General features: G+C 42.8%; 1 protein-coding gene across 5 annotated transcripts in view; it reads right to left on the bottom strand.

Moving 5' to 3' along the window:
• The window catches only part of LOC144605488 (BTB/POZ domain-containing protein KCTD20-like), a 47,731-nt gene that overhangs the window by 26,000 nt on the left and 1,712 nt on the right, over window positions 1-20,019 (bottom strand). Inside the window, exon 2 of one of the 5 annotated variants that reach the window (XM_078420815.1) lies at window positions 11,653-11,767. The exons of the other annotated variants lie outside the window; for them this stretch is intronic. Coding sequence (XP_078276941.1) covers window positions 11,653-11,666 — 14 coding nt within the window. The 5' untranslated portion in view covers window positions 11,667-11,767. The remainder of the gene's footprint in view (window positions 1-11,652; window positions 11,768-20,019) is intronic. 5 annotated transcript variants of the gene reach the window in all.

The following is a 20,019-nucleotide window of genomic DNA, read 5'->3' as shown; positions in this document are numbered from 1 at the left end:
TATCTATATGCACGTGTACATTGATGAACCCATCATTGTCTGCATTAGTACCATTATCAGATTCCAGACCACTCGCACCAAGTGGCTTTCCACTGTTCACTGTTGGAACAGAAAGCAGTCTTTGCTTACGCACCTGTACCTTGTGATGTTAACACAGACTCAGCTTGTAAGGATTAATGCAGTCAACGGAAGTAGGCTATTAACTAATAACCTTGCCTTTTAGGTACTTAATTTTTTTTTAATGCCTATTAATACATGTTAATGTTGTTTTAAGAAGGTTAAGAGCATTGTTATGTTTGGGGATTGTACTGGGTACAAAGGAGAGGGCTTTAATGGCGTCCGCATTTTTATCTGCAGGAAGTCCAGGTTTCTACCCCTTCTCATTGAGAACAATAAAGACTTCATCTAGGGGTTTATGATCGCAAATGGTTTCTTTAGTCAGTCTGTCATATGCTACAAATTGGCGAAACCTTTTACAAGTCTACGAGCAGCCACAAAGGGGCGCAGCTGCAACTTTAGATTTTATATATACAGCGTGGAAACAGGCCCTTCGACCCACCGAGAGAGCCCATCACAAATTCATCGCGTCAGTCCTGGAAGCATACCCACTAGGCGACCTTCCATTGCACCCACCCCTTGTTTAATTCTATTTCCAGCATCTCAGCCTTGCCATGTCTGTCTAGATAGCACTTGTTGGTCAACTGCTCCACTCTCGGAATGCCGCATTAATTGTGATCACAGCATTTATACAGGATTGTGATCAGAAATGGAAACACTGACCTCCCTTTTCTGTAATGCAGGGTTTTCAAAGGAGTCATCAGGGCAGGAACCCAAACTGAGATATGCTCTCGAACACATGGGACAAAGAATGTCATCAGAAGCAAGAACCCTGGCTGAGTTCCCAGTGGTACATTTGATCTGGGAATCGACATTAAGGTATAAGCTTGGTAAATCATAGTTAGGAGACAAGCAGTATGGAAACAAGCCCGTCAACCCACACAAACGAACAAGCGCACATTTACAATAATCAGAGTTTATTCTCTACCATATTCCCATCAACTCCCCCCCACCCTCAAACATTATACCACTCAACCGCACATTAGAGACAATTTATGGTGGCCAATTAATAGATCAACATATTTGACATGTGGGAAGACACCAGAATACACACCCACGTGATCATAGGGATCACATGCAAACTCCACAGTTCAAGATTGAAGGTGGGTCAATAGAGGCATGAAGAGGCAGTTCTACCAGCTTGTGCCAACATGCTGTCCCATAAGGAATGGCCCACAGTCTGAATGGATTATTTCTGTGTCTCTACTGCGACAACACCAACAGTCCAAGCTTGCAGCAGACAAGGATCCACAAACATCCACTCATCTCTCCCCTCGATGTTTGGGCTGTGTTCCCGTCATACACCTCCCAGATAACGTCAGTTATTGCCCTGGAAATCCCCGTCATTCTTATCATTTATGTAGTGAGCATATTCCACCAGAGTCAGGTTTCAAAACAGTACAAATAAAGCAGATTCAAAAATAATTCCTGGCCCAAAATGCTCTAAAAAGAACAATATTCATAGATGGAAAAGAAAGAAATTGAAGAATTTATTTTTTCCTTCCATACAATATGGAAGTTGACCTTTCAGTCCATTGATTCAATGCCAGCGCTCAGTACAATCCCACCAACACCTACCACCACTGACTTCCCGACAATTTATTTCCTCTCACATGCCCACCAACTTCACCGAGATTCTCAGAATTCCAGTTCATCATTATTTTTCAAATGAATAGTAACACAGTTCAGTTTAGTCACTGATTGCCAAGCCTGTATTTTTAATGTATATTCAGCATTAATATAAAATTACTTAAAATTTACAGTAGAGAAACTTTGAAAGCACCAAGCTGCTCCACACCAAGCAAGCTTCACACAAACTGCCTTCGACATCCTAGCTCCACTGCTTGCTACTCTTTTTCCTTCATGCAGCTAAAGAGCTCTTTTTCCTTAAAACAGCACATGCAGCCGTAGAATTTGTACAGTAGTTCCAAGCTGGAAAGAGCCCCATTTGTCACTGTTTCAATCTCTCATTTATTACTAACAGATATTTCCCGACACTTTAACTGAGACGGCTAATCACTTCAATCAGTGCACAAATTCATTCATTTCTCACACCAGTTTTGAGAGATATCCTCAATTCCAGTCTGGGTGAACGCTGGGCTCTCACTTACTGTCTTCTCATGCCATGGCGAAATCCACTTTCCGTCAAGGACCCCGGGCAGAAAAGGGCCCGGTCAGGAATGATCTCCAGCATTTGAAATCTGCCCAATTGACACGATCCCCGCCCATACAACAGGAGATCCAACCAGACGGTGCTTTTATGTGTCAAAGTAAGAGTCCACTTTTCACAGCAGTGCTGCAGTGCACACAAATACACATTGATTTAAAGGTGCACCTCAACACTCAGATACACAAACTTAGAGACAAATTCACTCACAGATTGACAAAGTCACTTTCGCACAAACATCTAAATACACTTAAACTTGTTCAATTTCACACAAACAACTGATTCAGACACACAGGAGCTCACGGCAGGGTGACGCAGAGGTAGAGTTGCTGCCTAACAGAACCAGAGACCAGAGTTCGATCCTGACTCGGGCTGCTGTCTGTACAGAGTTTTAAGCTATCCCCGTGACTGCGTGAGTTATCTTTGGGTGCGCTAGTTTCCTCCCACACTCCAAAGATGTACAGGTTTGTAGGTTAATTGGCTTCGGTTAAAAAATGTAAATTGTCCCTAGTGTGTAGGATAGTGCGAGTGTACGGAGTGATGGCTAGTTGGCGCGGACACGGTGGGCAGAGGGGCCTGTTTCTCCACTGTATCTCTAAACTAAAGTAAACACATCAGGCAGCTTCTGTGGAGGAAAATGGACAGTTGATATTTCAAGTCAATACCCCTCATATGGACTAAAACAAAATCTCACACATACAAATGCATGCACAATGTCAAAATCATTACTTAGAAACTAAGACATAAATTAACATTCTGATTATGGCTGTCAATGTAGGTATGAAAACGGGACTGACTGATGGTCCCCTTCCTCTCAATTCCTCCTTCCTAATCCAATCGTTCCAAATTCATTCATTTTGGAATCAACTCAAAATCCATCTATTCTGATTAGTTTAGTTTAGAGATGCAGCACGGAAACAGGCCCTTCGGACCACCAAGTCCATGCCGACCAGCGATCCCCACATGTTAAAGTTCGTTTCTTAAAACAGACAACAACATAAACAGATAAAGGTAAACCAAGCAAAGCTTTAATTATCGTCAGACGGGAGTGGGGGGGACCAGTGTTAAGGGTGTATGACCATACTCAGCACTCCCCTTGCTTCCACTCAAAGATACAGCATTTTCGCAGCATTTTTATACAGAATTTGCAGCAAGAATGTTTCACACAACATTTCCTTCAAATTAATAACAGATTGTTTCCTGCCCAATATTCTTATCACTCTACTGTCATAAAATGTTTCACACAAAGTCATTAGTCAAAGGTAAGGATCCTTATTATACCACAGGTCATGTTTGCACAATTCCACAATCAGTCAGCAATCAACTACATCCCAATCTCAGCGGAAACATTGTTCTCATCATTCCAAGACGTCCTGCCCAAGCAAAATGGGGGATGTACTATCAGCCTGGTGTACAAGATTTAGGAGTAATATCCTGCCAGGTGTAATATTGCAAACATCAGCTATTCAGAGTTCAGGCTTTTTATTCATTCTACCGTTTTATTATGGTCAAGCATCTCATCATGCAAAGTTAATAGCCATTAACTCTTTCACACACACTAATACTATCCTACAAACACTAGGGACAATTTACATTTATACCAAGCTTATTAGCCTACAAACCTGCACATCTTTGGAGTGTGGGAGGAGGCTGGTGCTTCCCAGAGAAAACCCACGCAGGTCACAATGTACAGACTCCCTACAGACAAGTATCCATAGTCAGGTTGGAACCCGGGTCTCTGGCGCTGCAAGGCAGTAACTCTATTGCTGCGCCACCAAGTAGTAAAGTTATAATTGTGAAAGGACATCCTAAACCAATTTTCTTTGAGGAAGCAATTTAAATACAGACTGTTGGTAAGCCCTAAATTATCTGAATGGTGTCAAGTTAGGAACAGGGGACGTACAACGAGATCTGGGTGTCCTAGTGCATCAGTCACTGAAAGGAAGCATGCAGGTACAGCAGGCAGTGAAGAAAGCCAATGGAATGTTGGCCTTCATAACAAGAGGAGTTGAGTATAGGAGCAAAGAGGTCCTTCTGCAGTTGTACAGTGCCCTAGTGAGACCGCACCTGGAGTACTGTGTGCAGTTTTGGTCTCCAAATTTGAGGAAGGATATTCTTGCTATTGAGGGCGTGCAGCGTAGGTTTACTAGGTTAATTCCCGGAATGGCGGGACTATCATATGTTGAAAGACTGGAGCGACTAGGCTTGTATACACTGGAATTTAGAAGGATGAGAGGAGATCTTATCGAAACGTATAAGATTATTAAGGGGTTGGACACGTTAGAGGCAGGAAACATGTTCCCAATGTTGGGGGAGTCCAGAACAAGGGGCCACAGTTTAAGAATAAGGGGTAGGCCATTTAGAACTGAGATGAGGAAAAACTTTTTCAGTCAGAGAGTTGTGAATCTGTGGAATTCTCTGCCTCAGAAGGCAGTGGAGGCCAATTCTCTGAATGCATTCAAGAGAGAGCTGGATAGAGCTCTTAAGGATAGCGGAGTCAGGGGGTATGGGGAGAAGGCAGGAACGGGGTACTGATTGAGAATGATCAGCCATGATCACATTGAATGGCGGTGCTGGCTCGAAGGGCCGAATGGCCTCCTTCTGCACCTATTGTCTATTGTCTAAATCTAGTGAAACTCTCAATCATAGGTATTTCGAAAGAATTGCGGACAAATCTTCACACATGGGACAAATAATTGGGACATAAGCACACATTAAAAACAACTTAAATTCACAAGTTACATGTCACACAATAAGCGAGTTCGGTATCTCGAATGAGCATGCGCCGGTCATAGGGGCTAAACATTCTCGCTGGCTGATCTGCTGCGCGTATACAGACCCGAGTTTCATCTGTATTTTCCAGTTTTGCTTTGTAGAGGTAAGAAAATATTGCTTTAAAAAATATTAATTAGGTGTATTTATGGTTAATTTTATACTCCGGTAGACACAAAATGCTGGAGCAACTCAGCGGGACAGGCAGCATCACTGGAGAGAAGGAATGGCTGACGTCTCAGGTCGAGACCCTACAGGAAGGGTCTCGACCTGAAACATCAGCCATTCTTTCTCTCCAGAGATGCTGTGCTACTATGATTTGCTGTAACAAATCTAAATTGAATAAAACCATTAATACGATCACTCCTCATATCTGTTTACAATAGATCTATTTCAGGGGGGGGGGATTCTGAGATGGGCAAGTATGTCGTCAAACCAGTAGGAAGCTTTCAATGCATGGAGGTAGGGTAGAGTTATTAAGGGAGAAGCAAAACTATGACTGAGGAGCACAAGACAAATGAGAAGTGTGTGTGTGTCTAAATCAAGTGGAAAACAGAGAACTGCATAAGCTGGTTTATACCAAAGATAGACACAGTCCATCAGACTGAAGAAGTGTCCCAGCCAGAAATGTCATCCATCCTGAGATGCTGCCTGACTCGCTGAGTTACTGCAGCACTTTGTGTATATAGAGTGATACAGTGTAGAAACTTGCCCTCTGAATATCTGAAGTCAATGGGGAGACTGGAATAAAGTTATGAGGATTGTTTTCTCGCCTTGAATGCAAGTATAAAATAGTTTTGTAGAGTTCAATATTAGAAAGGGAACATATGTTGGTAGAAAAAATGAGAAGGAAAATTAATCGGTTCAATTTTAATTGGCTGCAGAAAGTCATGAGATGTACACAGCTTTGAAGGCAAGAGGGCTGTTGTACAAAAACTACAGGAAATACATACATTATTCTTTTACTTGCTTTTGTATGTTTCACGGGCTTACAACTGAGATATGAAATCATTCACAAAGCAGTTTGCAACATTTTGCCGCATAGCAGAAAGGTGACTTTGAATGCATAATATCCTAACACACTTATGCAAGAAGGAGCACAAAGGAGCATTGTTATATAACAGCTAAATGACGCAGAGATTTTTGGTTCCATGAATATCTAGTATGGGCCATATGCCGGAAAGCACTTCTTACATCACCTATGCTCGGAAATATATTTTTGTTCATGACAATTGAGTTAATTCTGGTTAAACCCAGCTTCAATCCATACCTGCACCCTGCAATTCAATAAACAGTGAAATAGAGAAAGATAGGTGCAGGAGTAGGCCATTCGGCCCTTCGACCCAGCACTGACATTCAATATGATCATGGCTGATCATCTAAAATCAGTACCCCGTTCCTGCTTTTTCACCATATCCCTTGATTCCTTTAGCCCCAAGAGCTAAATCTAACTCTCTCTTGAAAACAACCAGTGATTTGGCATCCACAGCCTTCTGAGGCAGTGAATTCCACAGATTCACAACTCTCTGGGTGAAAAAGTTTTTCCTCACCTCAGTTCTAAATGGCCTATCCCTTATTCTTAAACTGTGACCCCCCCTGGTTCTGGATTCCCCAACATCGGGAACATTTTTCCTGCCTCTAGCCTGTCCAATTCTTTAAGAATTTTATATGTTTCTGTAAGATCCCCTTTCATCCTTCTAAATTCCAGTGAATACAAGCCCAGTCGACCCATTCTTTCATCATATGTCAGTCTGACGATAGATACAATGTACAAAAAAGGTGCCAAAAAAATGCACAACGCTCTCTCTGCAACTTTTCACAATAGGTTTCTGTGGTCTAAGAATCAGACCTGGTTGGAATGTTAGGCTGATTTCCTGACAGGGAACTGTTGACATTGGCAGATTCTGTAAACTTTTTTTTGTTGCCTAACTTCGTGGAACCAGTTTTCTAACCTGCCATAAAAGCATACAAACTATTTCTAGGTTAAAGAAAATACTTGTGCAACTTTCAGGAAAGTAAAGGCAAAGTTTGTCCTATGCCGAGTGTCGTCAACAATTAAGAGAAACCGGTTAAAAAAAACACAGAAGAACATACCTCAATTATATCATGAAGTAATTAAGAAACCAGTCCACCCAACCAGAGGATTCCCAAATGGTCAGAGCTCTGCCTGGATTACAGAATTAAAATGGAGCTCTTTTCTCGCCGATGTAGAGTAGCACAGTGGTGCAACCAGTAGAGATGCTGCCTCATGGCTCCAACAACCTAGGCTCAATCCTGATCTCGGGTGCTGTCTGTGCGGAGTTGCCTGTTCTTCGTTGACCTTGTTTACTCCAGGAGCTCTGATCTACTGCCCTATGCCAAAGGTAGCTCATAGGGTAGACACAAAATGCTAGAGTAACTCAGGGGAACAGGCAGCATCTCTAGAGAGAAGGAATGGGTGACGTCTCGGGTTGAGATCCTTCTTCAGACTGAAAGTCACGGGAAAGGGAAACGAGAGATATAGATGATGATGTAGAGAGATATAGAACAGATGAATGAAAAATATGGAAAAAAGTAACAATGATAAAGGGAACAGGTCATAGGGTGATAGCCATTATAAATTACCCCTTATATTTGGTGACTGGTAGAATCCAGTGGAGTTGGGGGGTGATTGTGTTTGATGGAAATGTGGAGAGTAAAATGGGATCAGTGAAGGATTTGTATGGACAGGTGCATGATAGTCAGAGTGAAGTCAATATGCTGAAGTTCCTGTTTCCATGCTACATGATTCTACGATTTCAAATTCTGACAACACCTTGCTATTGTATATATGTGATTAATGGTTCTGGTTTCCGGTCTCGCATCAGGATCATCACTGAAATGAAACATGACTTAATTCATTTGCACTCTCAATGTTCAATGTTAATATCTATTACGCTATCACTGATCCATTCACCACCCCTCAACCCATAGAGGTAGCGGTTCTATTTTCCGGTGTAACCAAGGTGTCGAGTCATCAGGATGCTGAAATTACAGCTGAGTATTTAAAGCTTTCCCTTTAGTTTGCACTTCCAGTGAGTTGGAGAAGCCTGAAAACAAATTTCAAGCAGGGCTTTCTGAAACATCTACACTGATGTATGTTCGTAGTTTTAGTTTTTAAAGATGCAGCGTGGAAACAGGCCCTTTGGTCCATCGAAACTTTATCTGGAGAGGATCCAGAGGAGGTTTACAAGATTGATGTCAGGAATGAGTTGGTTAACCTATGATTGCCGTTTGTCAGCACTAGGCCTGTACTCACTGGAGTTTAGAAGAATGAGGGGGGACCTCAATGAAATATACAGAATAGTGAAAGGCTTGGAAAGAATGGATGTGGAGAAGATGTTTCCACTAGTGGGAGAGTCTAGGACTAAAGGTCATAGCCTTAGAATTAAAGGGCGTTCTTTTATGAAGGAGATGACAAGAAATTTCTTCAGCCAGAGGGTGGTGAATCTGTGGAATTCTTTACCATAGAAGGCTGTGGAGGGCAAGCCAGTGGATATTTTTAAGGCAGAGATAAATAGATTCTTGATTAGTACAGGTGTCAGAGGTTATCGGGAGAAGGCAGGATAATGGGGTTACGAGGGAGAGATAGATCAGCCATGATTGAATGTGCTTGATTATGTAGACTTGAATGGCCTAATTCTACTCCTAACACTTATGACCTTATAATCGCTTGTACACGAGTTCTGTGTTATTCCACTTTCGCATCCTACACACTAGGGGGCAATTTATAAAAACCAATCAACCTACAAACTTGTATGTCTTTGGAATGTGGGAGAAACCCACACAGTCACAGGGAGAAAGTGCAAACTCCGCACAGACAGATAGACACAATGTGCCGGAGTACCTTAGCGGGTCAGGCAGTATCTCTGAAGAAAAAGGGTGGGTAAAGTTTCAAGTCGGAACCCTTCTTAGATGAAGGGCACCGACCTGAAATGTCACCCACCATTTTTCTCCAGAGATGCTGCCTGACCCAGACTTACTCCAGCACTTTGTGTCTATCTTCGGTATAAACCAAAATCTGCAGTTCCTTCCTCTGCACTGACAGCACTGGTAGTTGGGATTGATCGCGGGTCTCTGGCGTTGTGCAGCAGCAGCTCTACCACTGCCCTATGGTGCCGCATAGGTTAATATTTATTCTTCAACCAGTTTCATTAAAAACAAATGGTTTGGCTTGTGGTGCTTTCTGTGCACATTTTAGCTGCCACATCACAGCAGTGACTCACCATCCCTCGTTGTAAAACACTTTGGGGCATTGCTGTCCCGAGTGGAGGTATGCAAATAACAGCTGCATTCTTTCTGGAAAAATTAACTATTTTATAACCAGTGTGAAAATAGAAATGCGATACGAGAATACAGTACGAGTAAAAAAGATACAAAGCTCTGGAGCAAGTCAGCAGGTCAGGCAGCACCTGCAGAGGACCTGAATGAGTGACGTTTCAAGGCAGGACTCGTCTCTAGCCACGTGTAATGTTGGACATGTTACTTCTATAGAGAATGCCCTACTCCAGATCCCATAATCTTACCTAGACACAAAATGCTGGAGTAACCCACCGGGTCAGGCAGCATCTCGGGAGGGAAGGAATGAGTGATGTTTCGGGTCGAGACCTTTCTTCCATAATCTTACGACTGGGAGGGGAGAAGCAGCAATTGGAGCTAACTGGATAAGCCCCAACACGGCCTCCAAGATCACAAGGCACGAGTTACTCGAACCATTCCACACACTGCGGAAGTGCTCTGTGGGCTCGACCTGAACTTGTATTTGCCTCTCTAGGGATACCCAAGGTTGCAGATGCATGTTGCCCGTCTTACTACTGCAGCTGTCACTTGAGGCAGAGTAGCCTGCAAGCAGTGACCCAGCCTCAGGTGGTGGAAACAAAGGTCCTGACCTGATGGCATTCCGACAGTTCATTCTGTCACGGAGTCGACTGTTTTAAATGTCACTGACAACAGACGTTTTGAAACAGTTGAAAAATATTAAAAATAATACGTTTAAAGAATGCGTCTGTCAATGAATTTCAGAGATACAGCGCAGAAACAGGCCCTACGGCCCACCGACCAGCGATCACCCCATACACTAACACGATCCTACACACTAGGGACAATTTACAATTTCACCAAAGTTAATTAACCTAGAAAATCTGTAGAATGTGGGAGGAAACTGGAGCAGTCGGAGAAAACACACGCGGTCATAGGCAGAGCGTCCAAACTCCGTACAGACAGCACCAGTAGCCAGGATCAAGCCCGGGTTACTGGCACTGCAAGGTAGCAGCTCTACCACTGTGCTGCCAGTTACATTCAGCACATAACTTAAAAATATTAATTCCAAAAAAGCAAACCTTCATTTGCACTTTCATTACCTTCATTAAGTAATTGCTGGCAACACCATGGAAATGAATGGGGCCACATTAGACTTGCCAGCAATCCTTGGCTTAAGCAAGTAGTCAATTCCTTGTTTTAGGAAATCAGCCATTTGTGCTTTAAAGATCACCTCTCATCCAGCAAGTATAGGCTTGGTTTCCTCATATATTCTATAGAGGATAACCCTTTCATCATCGAATCAATTATGGTCACTCAAAACTGTTTAAACTCACCTGCATTAAATGCTGACAATCCATTTGCCTTCCTAACTGTTTGCAACACCTGCACACGTGCTTTCTTCTTTGCGTGAACCAGCACACCCCAATCCTTCTGGATTCAATTCATTTATTTCTCACCATTTCTCAAAAAAATCCACTTTTATATTTTCCTAATCATAAAGCACAACCTGATATTTGCCCACATTATTTTAAATTGTTTACTTTGCTTTGGAGATACAGCATGGAAAAAAGTCTGTCAGCCCACCGAATCCACTCCAATTAAAGCTCACCCGTACACTAGTCCTGTTATCCCAGTTTTGCACCCTACAAACTAGGTACAATATACAAAAGCCAATTAACCTACAAACCTGCACGCCTTTAGGATGGGGGAGGAAACCAGAGCACCCAGTGAAAAGTGATTCAGTCACAGGGAGAACGTGCAAACACCACAAAGACAGTACCCGAGGTCGGGATCGAACCTGGATCTCTGGCGCTGTGAGGCGGCAGCAGCCCTACCGCTGCAACACTGTGCCAACTATTTAACCTATATCCTTCTACAGACTTATCCTCTCCTTACAGATCACTTTCCCACCTAGTTTCGTTGCAGAAACTGCAGACGAAAAGACAATGTAAACCTCTCAAATTCACGTACATTTACAGTGAAGAGCTTTGGACTCAATATCAATTCCTCTGGTATGCTACTCGCAAGACTGCCAGTCCGGAAAAACATATCGATTCCTACCGTTCCCTGTCCCTGAAATTTGCCTCTAATCCCTTGTTTATCTAACAACCTTTCATACAGTACATGGATTGACTTAAAAAATCGAGAATCGCCACATCCACTCTTGCTCTTTATTTACCAACCTGGTGGTCAAATCAGTAAAAATCTCTTAAGTCCAGCCCTTCATGCAGCAGTTGACATGCGCAACTCATAACCATTGTGCATGCAGTCCATGCACCATGTGGAAATCCGCAAACCTTACAAAACTTTCTGCTCACTTTGCTTGCTTCATTCTCTTAAAAGGAGTTGCCTCCGTACCGAAAACTTCAATGACTTCTCAAACAACATAGGGAAGGCAAACTGAAAGATGTTGATTATCTCTCCAGCAGCAGCCTAGAAAAAAAATTGAAATGCAAGACTTGTATTTCTAAAGCATATTTCATGTTTCTTGCAGGGCATCCCAAACCTCTATGTCCAATTAAACATTTTCATGAACAGTTGTTATTATAATTTAGGAAGGAGCAAGACTTAGAAGTTCACTGTCCAGTCACCTTCATTGGGCCATGATCGTTCAGTTAGATCTTGATGCAAAGTTATTACAGTATTAGCTGTAGGTAAATTCTAGTGATAATGTTTTTAAATGGACTTCTAGCATCCTCCATATTGATCAGCAATCAAGGTTCAAATACAGGGGTCCACCACCGATTTTCCGGCAACTAGTGTTCAGGCACCTCCTTTAAACCGGACAAAATTACAAGAGCGCACTTGAAATTCCCCCCAGGAAGTCCCCCCGAAAATGTGGGTCCCAGACCGGGTGAGGCAGCCGATGTCGACCTCATCGGGACATCCGCAGCCTATGGGCAGGTTGAACGAGCCCCTGTGATCAGAGCTCTGAAGCTGCAGCCCAGTTTGAATGGGCAGCACTGTGGCATAGGTGCTGCCTTACAGCACCAGAGACCAGAGTTCGATCCTGATCACGGGTGCTGCCTCTACACAGTTTGAACGTTCTCCCCGTGACCGCATGGGTATTCCTGGGTGCTCCGGTTTCCTCCCGCACTCCAAAGATGTACAGCCTTGAAGGATAATTTGGCTTCTGTAAAAATTGTAAATTATCCCTAGCATGTAGGATAGTGCTAGGGTATGGGGATTGCTGGTCGGCACGAACTCAGTGGGTTCACTGTTTCCATGCTGTATCTCTAAACTAAACCAAACCTGAACTGCATGATGTGAATACTATTTTGGACCGCCACTTTCACCCTTAACAGTCCCAAGCTCAATTTCTCAAAACTTTTGGACACAGGAGGTTTTTGTCAGTGCATACCTGCAATTTCTATAGAATAATCTGTAAAGATCGACTGGTCAATAATTTTATTATCATCTTGCCAGGCAATTCTGTGATGGTTAAAAGTAATCGAGATGGATTCATATCTGCGGTGGCGTAGTGGTCGAGCTACTGCCTTATAGCGCCAGAGACCCAGGTGCAATCCTGGCTATGGGTGCCGTCGGTACGCAGTTTGTATGTTCCGCGCTGTATCTCTAAACTAAACTCCTTCCACAGCTGATGGAGCTGCCTTCATCTGAGGATATCTACACAAGTACAATCTCTTTTCAATCAGTACTCCATTGAGTACTCCATTGACCAACAATTATGGAGCCATATACAAGTCATTGGGCTTCAATGGGGAAGTTAATGTTCCAGGCAAATGTGCTTCCATTTAATACACAAATCCTTCTCACACAGGAAAGATGTGGAGGCTTTGGAGAGGGTGCAAAAAAAACCTACGCAAGGTTGTGTGGATTAGAAGGTATTAGCTAAGGAGAGGTTGGATAAGCTTGGATTATTTTCTCTGGAGTGTCGGAGGCTGAGAGAAGACGTAATCGAAGGTTGTAAAATTATTAAAAGGGATAGATAAGGTAGACAGGAAGAACCATTTTCCCTTACGGATATGTCAAAGACGAGAGTACATTGCTTTAAGATGAGAGGGTTAAGGTGTAAAGATGATATTTTCTTTTTACACAGAGAGTGGTAGGTGCCTGGAACACACTGCCAGGAATGGTGGTGGAGGCAGATATGATAGTGGCATTTAAGAGGCTTTCGCATAGGCACAGTGGTATGCAGGGAATGGAAGGACATGGATCATGTTCAGGTAGATTAGTTGAACTTGGCACAATGAGTTTTGAGTTCTAAAGGGACAGCTAATATTCCAGAGGGACTGGTTTGGCTGAGTTAGATAGGTCACTGAGGTTAGTGCTTCCTAAAAACAAATATTAGCAGGATGGGTGTTGAAGAGAAAGTTTCTTGGTTTTATCAATGCGAGATTTAGTGCCCACTAGAGGAAGAGATTTCAAAAGGAAAGTTAATGTATTAGTGGACAGGCTCAAAAGTTTGGATTTGGAGAACCATTTTTAGTAGTTACTGTTGTGATGTAAACAACACTGAAGTCAATCTGGACACAGTTGGGTCTCATGAAGGGTAAAAGTACAAATGACCTGTCATGTGGGGAACCATTGTTCAACAGGCAGTTGGAAGAATTCTTGTTTTTCCAAAAGAGTTCCCTGGAATCTTTTACATCCACTTAAAGGTGGAAATGTGGTCTAGCTTTAAGAATTGAAAATTGTATTCTAAAATTTTAGGTAACTGTCAAAGCCTTCCCATCTCCCTTCTTCCCCCATAAACTCGATCCCTTTGCCCAACCCCCCTCTCCCCTGTGCTCCACCTGGACTCGCACTATTTCTTCCCCCCCCCCCCCCTCCTTCTACCTACATTCATTCCTCCAGCTTCACAGTTATCATATCATCATATCATATCATATATATACAGCCGGAAACAGGCCTTTTCGGCCCTCCAAGTCCGTGCCGCCCAGCGATCCCCGTACATTAACACTATCCTACACCCACTAGGGACAATTTTTACATTTACCCAGCCAATTAACCTACATACCTGTACGTCTTTGGAGTGTGGGAGGAAACCGAAGATCTCGGAGAAAACCCACGCAGGTCACGGGGAGAACGTACAAACTCCTTGGCAACTGTTCATATCATATCATATATATACAGCCGGAAACAGGCCTTTTCGGCCCTCCAAGTCCGTGCCGCCCAGCGATCCCCGCACATTAACACTATCCTACACCCACTAGGGACAATTTTTACATTTACCCAGCCAATTAACCTACATACCTGTACGTCTTTGGAGTGTGGGAGGAAACCGAAGATCTCGGAGAAAACCCACGCAGGTCACGGGGAGAACGTACAAACTCCTTACAGTGCAGCACCCGTAGTCAGGATCGAACCTGAGTCTTCGGCGCTGCATTCGCTGTAAAGCAGCAACTCTACCGCTGCGCTACCGTGCCACCCAATCCTATTGTCTCACAACTTCTGTCTTTTCATCTCTGGTCTTTGTCCACCATCTACCTATTAAAAACTTTCCGCTGCATCCACCTATTACCTGCCAGGTGCTGACCTGAAACATCGCCTGTCCATGTCGCCTGTCGCCTGGGCATGATTCCTGACCCGCTGAGTTACTCCAGCACTGTCATTTTATTTAAGTTTAAAACTTCACTTTTGATAATTACTCCCTTGCTTCTACATTGAAGTGACTCCAGTCTCTGGAATATGGTTTGAGTCCTCAATCCTTCTGAAGAGGGCGAGATCTGCCAATAATCAAGGCCAAAAGCGAACTCAAGACTCTTACTTTTAAATGAAGATTTAAGGAAGACTCCACCCTCTTGGCTAGGATCCAAAAATGAAACAGTGTACTTTTGTCAACAATTCTAACACTGACAGGCAACTGTAAATCACTAATGACACAATAGGAAGATTTTATAACAAAATAATTCATAATCATTTGGGGATTATAGCTAAATGAGCCAGATATATACAGTGACTATGTTCAGAAGTACAAGAACATGAGGAACGTACAGAGAAGAAACCTGCTAAACAGGCTCTGTCCATATCATCTAAGTATCACAGGCAATACAACAATCCCGGTAAACAGAACACCAGCCCCTCCCTCCTTATGCAGTGCCAGCAACCATTTAGAGTCATAGTCATACAGCGTGGAAACAGGCCATTCGGCCCAACTTGCCCACACCGACCAACATGTTCCATCTACACTAGTCCCACTTGCCTGCGTTTGGCTCATATCCCTTTAAACTTGTCCGATCCATGTACCTGTCTAAATGTTTTTTAAACGTTGCGATATTACCTGCCTCAACTACCTCCTCCGGCAGCTCGTTCCATTCACCCACCACTCTTTGTATGTAAAGGTTACCCCTCAGGTTCCTATTAAATCATTCCCCCCTCACCTTAAACCCATGTCCTCTGTTTCTCCATTCCCCTACTCAGGGCAAGAAACTCTGTGCGCCTACTCAATCTATTCCTCTTATGATTTTGTACACCTTTATAAGATCACCCTTCGTCCTCCGGTGCTCTGATCTATATAGAGTTCCCTGTTAATCTTCAACCTTAATCAGTATTTCACAGGAAGAATATATTAACTCCGTACAGAAAGCACCCCTAGTCAGGATCGAACCCGGGTCTCTGGTGCTGTAAGGCACCAATCTTCCACTGTGCCACTGTGTCGCTTCTTTTGGTAAATAGAGTCATATTGTGGTAAACAGTCAAGTACTTAGCCAGGAATATGTTTAAATGTGCTTTTAACAGAGGTGAGGTTGATTGGTAATGGATTAGGAAAGAAATGTCTTAATCCATACACGAGGTTAATTCCCAGGATGGCGGGACTGTCATATGTTGAAAGAATGGAGCGACTGGGCTTGTATACACTGGAATTTAGGATGAGAGGGGATCTTATTGAAACATATAAGATTAAAGGATTGGACACGCTAGAGGCAGGAAACATGCTCCCAATGTTGGGGGAGTCCAGAACCAGGGGCCATAGTTTAAGAACAAGGGATAGGCCATTGAGAACGGAGTTGAGGAAAAACTTTTTCACGAGGAGGGATTGGTAACAGCGATAACTCAAAGAATTGTGTAGTTGGAGGAAATTAGTTTGTTGAGGATGAAGTCATGAAAGGTTACAAAACAAAAGATGGGAATATTAAATCTGAGATGTTTTGGAACCAGCAAGGACAAATGTGATGGCTACATGTATTGTTAATTTTTTTAACCCACTGATTACCTTGATAAAATTCCATTCCATTGGGTTCTTGGTCTTTCAAATCCTCATCTGGAACACAATACTTCAACTGTCGTGAGATTTATCTACTATAAGCATGAATTGCCTCTTGTAACTTTCCGGCTTCGTCATAATTCCTCACATGGAACAAAACCAGAATTATTCGAATTCCTTTATACCACTAATGATAACCTCTCGTGGAAATTTCCAACGGAAAGTATTTATGCAGTTGTTTAATGGAAAAGTCGTTCTTTCTCCATGAAGTACATTGAGTACTTTTTAAAAAAAAGTCAAAGTACAGATGTAAAAATACAACTTGAACAGATATTGCTTGTTTATACCTGCTTCAAAAATGAATAATTCATTTCCAACAACCACATTTAACGAGCACTAGGGCAGAAACTAGATTGTATGCATCATTAAGTGTCTTACTCACCTGAATGCTTCCACAGTTAAGTATTGAAAAACAACAATCTGAAGTAAATAACTCATCGGCTGCACAGCCAGTAACCCTTACATTGCTAACTACATATTCTTTACAACAACTGATCTAAAATCCTGCTGCTATTTCTTTGGCCGGATAGCATATAATGTCAACTTGCTGACTAGTATTTTGAATGGTTACAGTGAAAGTAATCATTAGAGTGCTGAACAGTAAGAGATATTGTGGCAAGCAACCTGTACCCAGCTGAATACTGATTCTTTCTGGTCACACAGCATTATGTAGGATGTAAGTGGCACAGATAGTGGCGATGCTGCCTCACAGTTCCAGGGGCCCAGGTGGATGCAGTGGGATAGCAACAAGTTAAGCAAATAGGCAAGGACATGGCAGATGGAATGCAATGAGAAAAAATGTGACGTGGCTCATTTTAGTAGAAAGGCAGAGTACTCTTTAAATGACAAGGCTGAAAGGACCAGGACTAGGGTGGGGTGGGATGGAGAGAGTGGGGATGCAAGGGTTACTTGAAGTTAAATAAATATTCAGACTGCTGGGTTGTAAGCAGCAGTCATTTTCATTGACGTCCTGTTGAGTTTCACTGTCTGTATAACTCGTTAGCATCTAGCCCACAGCCAACAATGAACCATTGAGGCCTCCAACTTTCCTTGATCATCATTACTTTATGCATATCTTTCATTCATTTGTTCTATATCACATCTATATCTCTAGTTTCCTATTCCCATGACTCTCAGTCTGAAGAGGGTCTAGCACCGAAACATCACCTATTCCTTTTCTCCAGAGATGCTGCCTGACCCACTGAGTTACTCCAGCTTTTTGTGTCTATCTTTGGTTTAAACCAGCATCTGCAGTTCCTTCCTGCACATATATGTCTGGTCTCACCGCTTAAGGTAGGTCACATTTGCAATGCAGAGAACTCGGGGATGGTCCGCCAGATTAATTTGTGGGAAGACAGGTTTGTTTTACAAGAATGGATTAAGCAAACCAGTTTATACTCCCTAGTTTAGAACAATACGTGATTATCCTATTAATTTTTTTACATGACTTGACAGGGTAGATGTGCAGTTGATGTTCTCCCTCATTGGAGTGTCTGGACCCAAGGGCAAGTCTCAAACGGGTCAGCTACCGAGGATCATTGTGAGAATGAAGGGGAGGAAACCTTTGAATTCTCTACCCACAAAGATTGCTGGAGGGAATAAGAGATAAGGAGTTAGTACAGGAAAGCAGCCCTGAGTCCCCGTCCCCGTCCCCCCCACTCACTACCAGCTCTGCCTCAGCAGCCCTGATGTTTTACTGTATTAATAATCTCCACTGAAATATAATTCATTGACTCTTTCACATTCCGTATCTGTACATAGGTTTGTTATGCTGCTAGAACTAAGAATATCATTGTTGGTACATGTAACAATGAAACACTCTTGACTCTTGCCTTACAATGTGCTTTGCTCTGCCATCTACTGGTAGAGGTTGTCACCTGCACAGTCCTGGCCTTCTCCAGGAAACAAAGTCAGTCAGTACAGTGATAGAGTTTGGGAAACCAGCATTGTACTTCAAATGCAAGGGGTAGTTTGTGGATGAGGTTTGCTCACAGGGAAAGTAATAGGTCCATGGGTCCTGGAATTAATTGCCGAGACAAACCCAGCACAAGACCAGACCCATCAACCTACAATGCCTGTGCCGAGCACAAGTCCAAATCTTATCTACCATAACATAATCCATATCCCTCCATATAATTTCTCCATGAGTTTAGTTCAGGTATCCCGAGAGATGCCAGTGTTTGCCTGCTGTCCAGTCAAAAAAGTGCACAGAAATACAATCAAGCCCTCCTTAGTGCAAAGATGAAGGATAAAGGGTACAACATTTAGTGCAAAGGTATAACAGGCAGGGGATACAAGAATCTGAACAAGCTGACACCCGTTGCTGTCATGATCAAGCTTCATGACAACCTCCTAAGAAAGATTTGCAGACTACAAAAGTAAAAAAGTGAGTCTCAAAAATCAGGAACACAAAGTCAGACTCTGCACTTAGATCAGTGATCAATTGCTGATGCACCATAACGTATTAAAAAGAATAACGTAAACAAGTGAATCTGGAACAAAGAAAACGTTAGTGACCAACACAAAGTATCTATCGACCAGAATACAAGCACGAACAGCAGGAAAACGTAATGATTCAGCAACCGACTGTTTGGGCTCTGCCTGTCTCCACTACACTTGTAAAAACAGAAAATGCTGGAAATAGTCAGGAGGTCAGGCAGCATCAGACAAGGATCTAAAATCTGAAACACTGATCTATTTCTCTTTCCATAGATGCTACCTGGCTGTTGTGTTTCCCAGATAGACAGCATGTCTGGAGAAAGTTCTCAACCCAAAACGTCACCTTTTCTCCAGAGATGCTCTCTGACCCGCTGAGTTACTCCAGCTTTTTGCGTCTATCTTCGGTTTAAACCAGCATCTGCAATTCCTCCCTACACTGTTGTGTTTCCTATTCAAAGTTCCTGCATCTGCAGGGTTTTTTTATGTTCATCCACCAGATCTTTGTTGGACTGGGAAGGGGAATTGTTATGAGAGCATGGTTGCTCACAGGAAAATAAACAACTGCATGGGGAAGGCAGCTTTTTTTGATAGCATTCAAGCTTTGTGGTTTTAATTTTAAGTTAAAAATATTATCATTAATGCAGCCACACAGTAATAGCTAATTGTACTGCTGCCTCACAACTCCAGCAAACAGGTTCAGACTGGACCACTGATACTGTGTGTGTGGGGTTTCCATTTTCGCCCTGCATTTCGTCTGGGTACTCTGGTTTCTTTCCACATCCCAAATATGGAATGTTGGTGGGTTAACTGGGCATGTAAATTGGTCTTAGTATATAGGCAAGTGATAAAATCTAGGGAGTGTATGGGGACGTGGGGAGAATAAAATGGGTCAGCATAGGATTAGTGCAAAAATAGATGCTTGAGGGTCAGCATAGACTCGAAGGGTTGAAGGGCCTGTTTCCATGCTGCATTTCTATGACTATTACAGAAAGGCATTTACCATTGGTGAGTACGCCAT

This window comes from Rhinoraja longicauda, chromosome 24, assembly GCF_053455715.1.
Source record: "Rhinoraja longicauda isolate Sanriku21f chromosome 24, sRhiLon1.1, whole genome shotgun sequence".
Taxonomy (NCBI): Eukaryota; Metazoa; Chordata; class Chondrichthyes; order Rajiformes; family Arhynchobatidae; genus Rhinoraja; species Rhinoraja longicauda.
The sequence above is the reverse complement of the archived record's forward strand: the minus strand, read 5'-3'. Positions and strand labels throughout refer to the sequence as shown.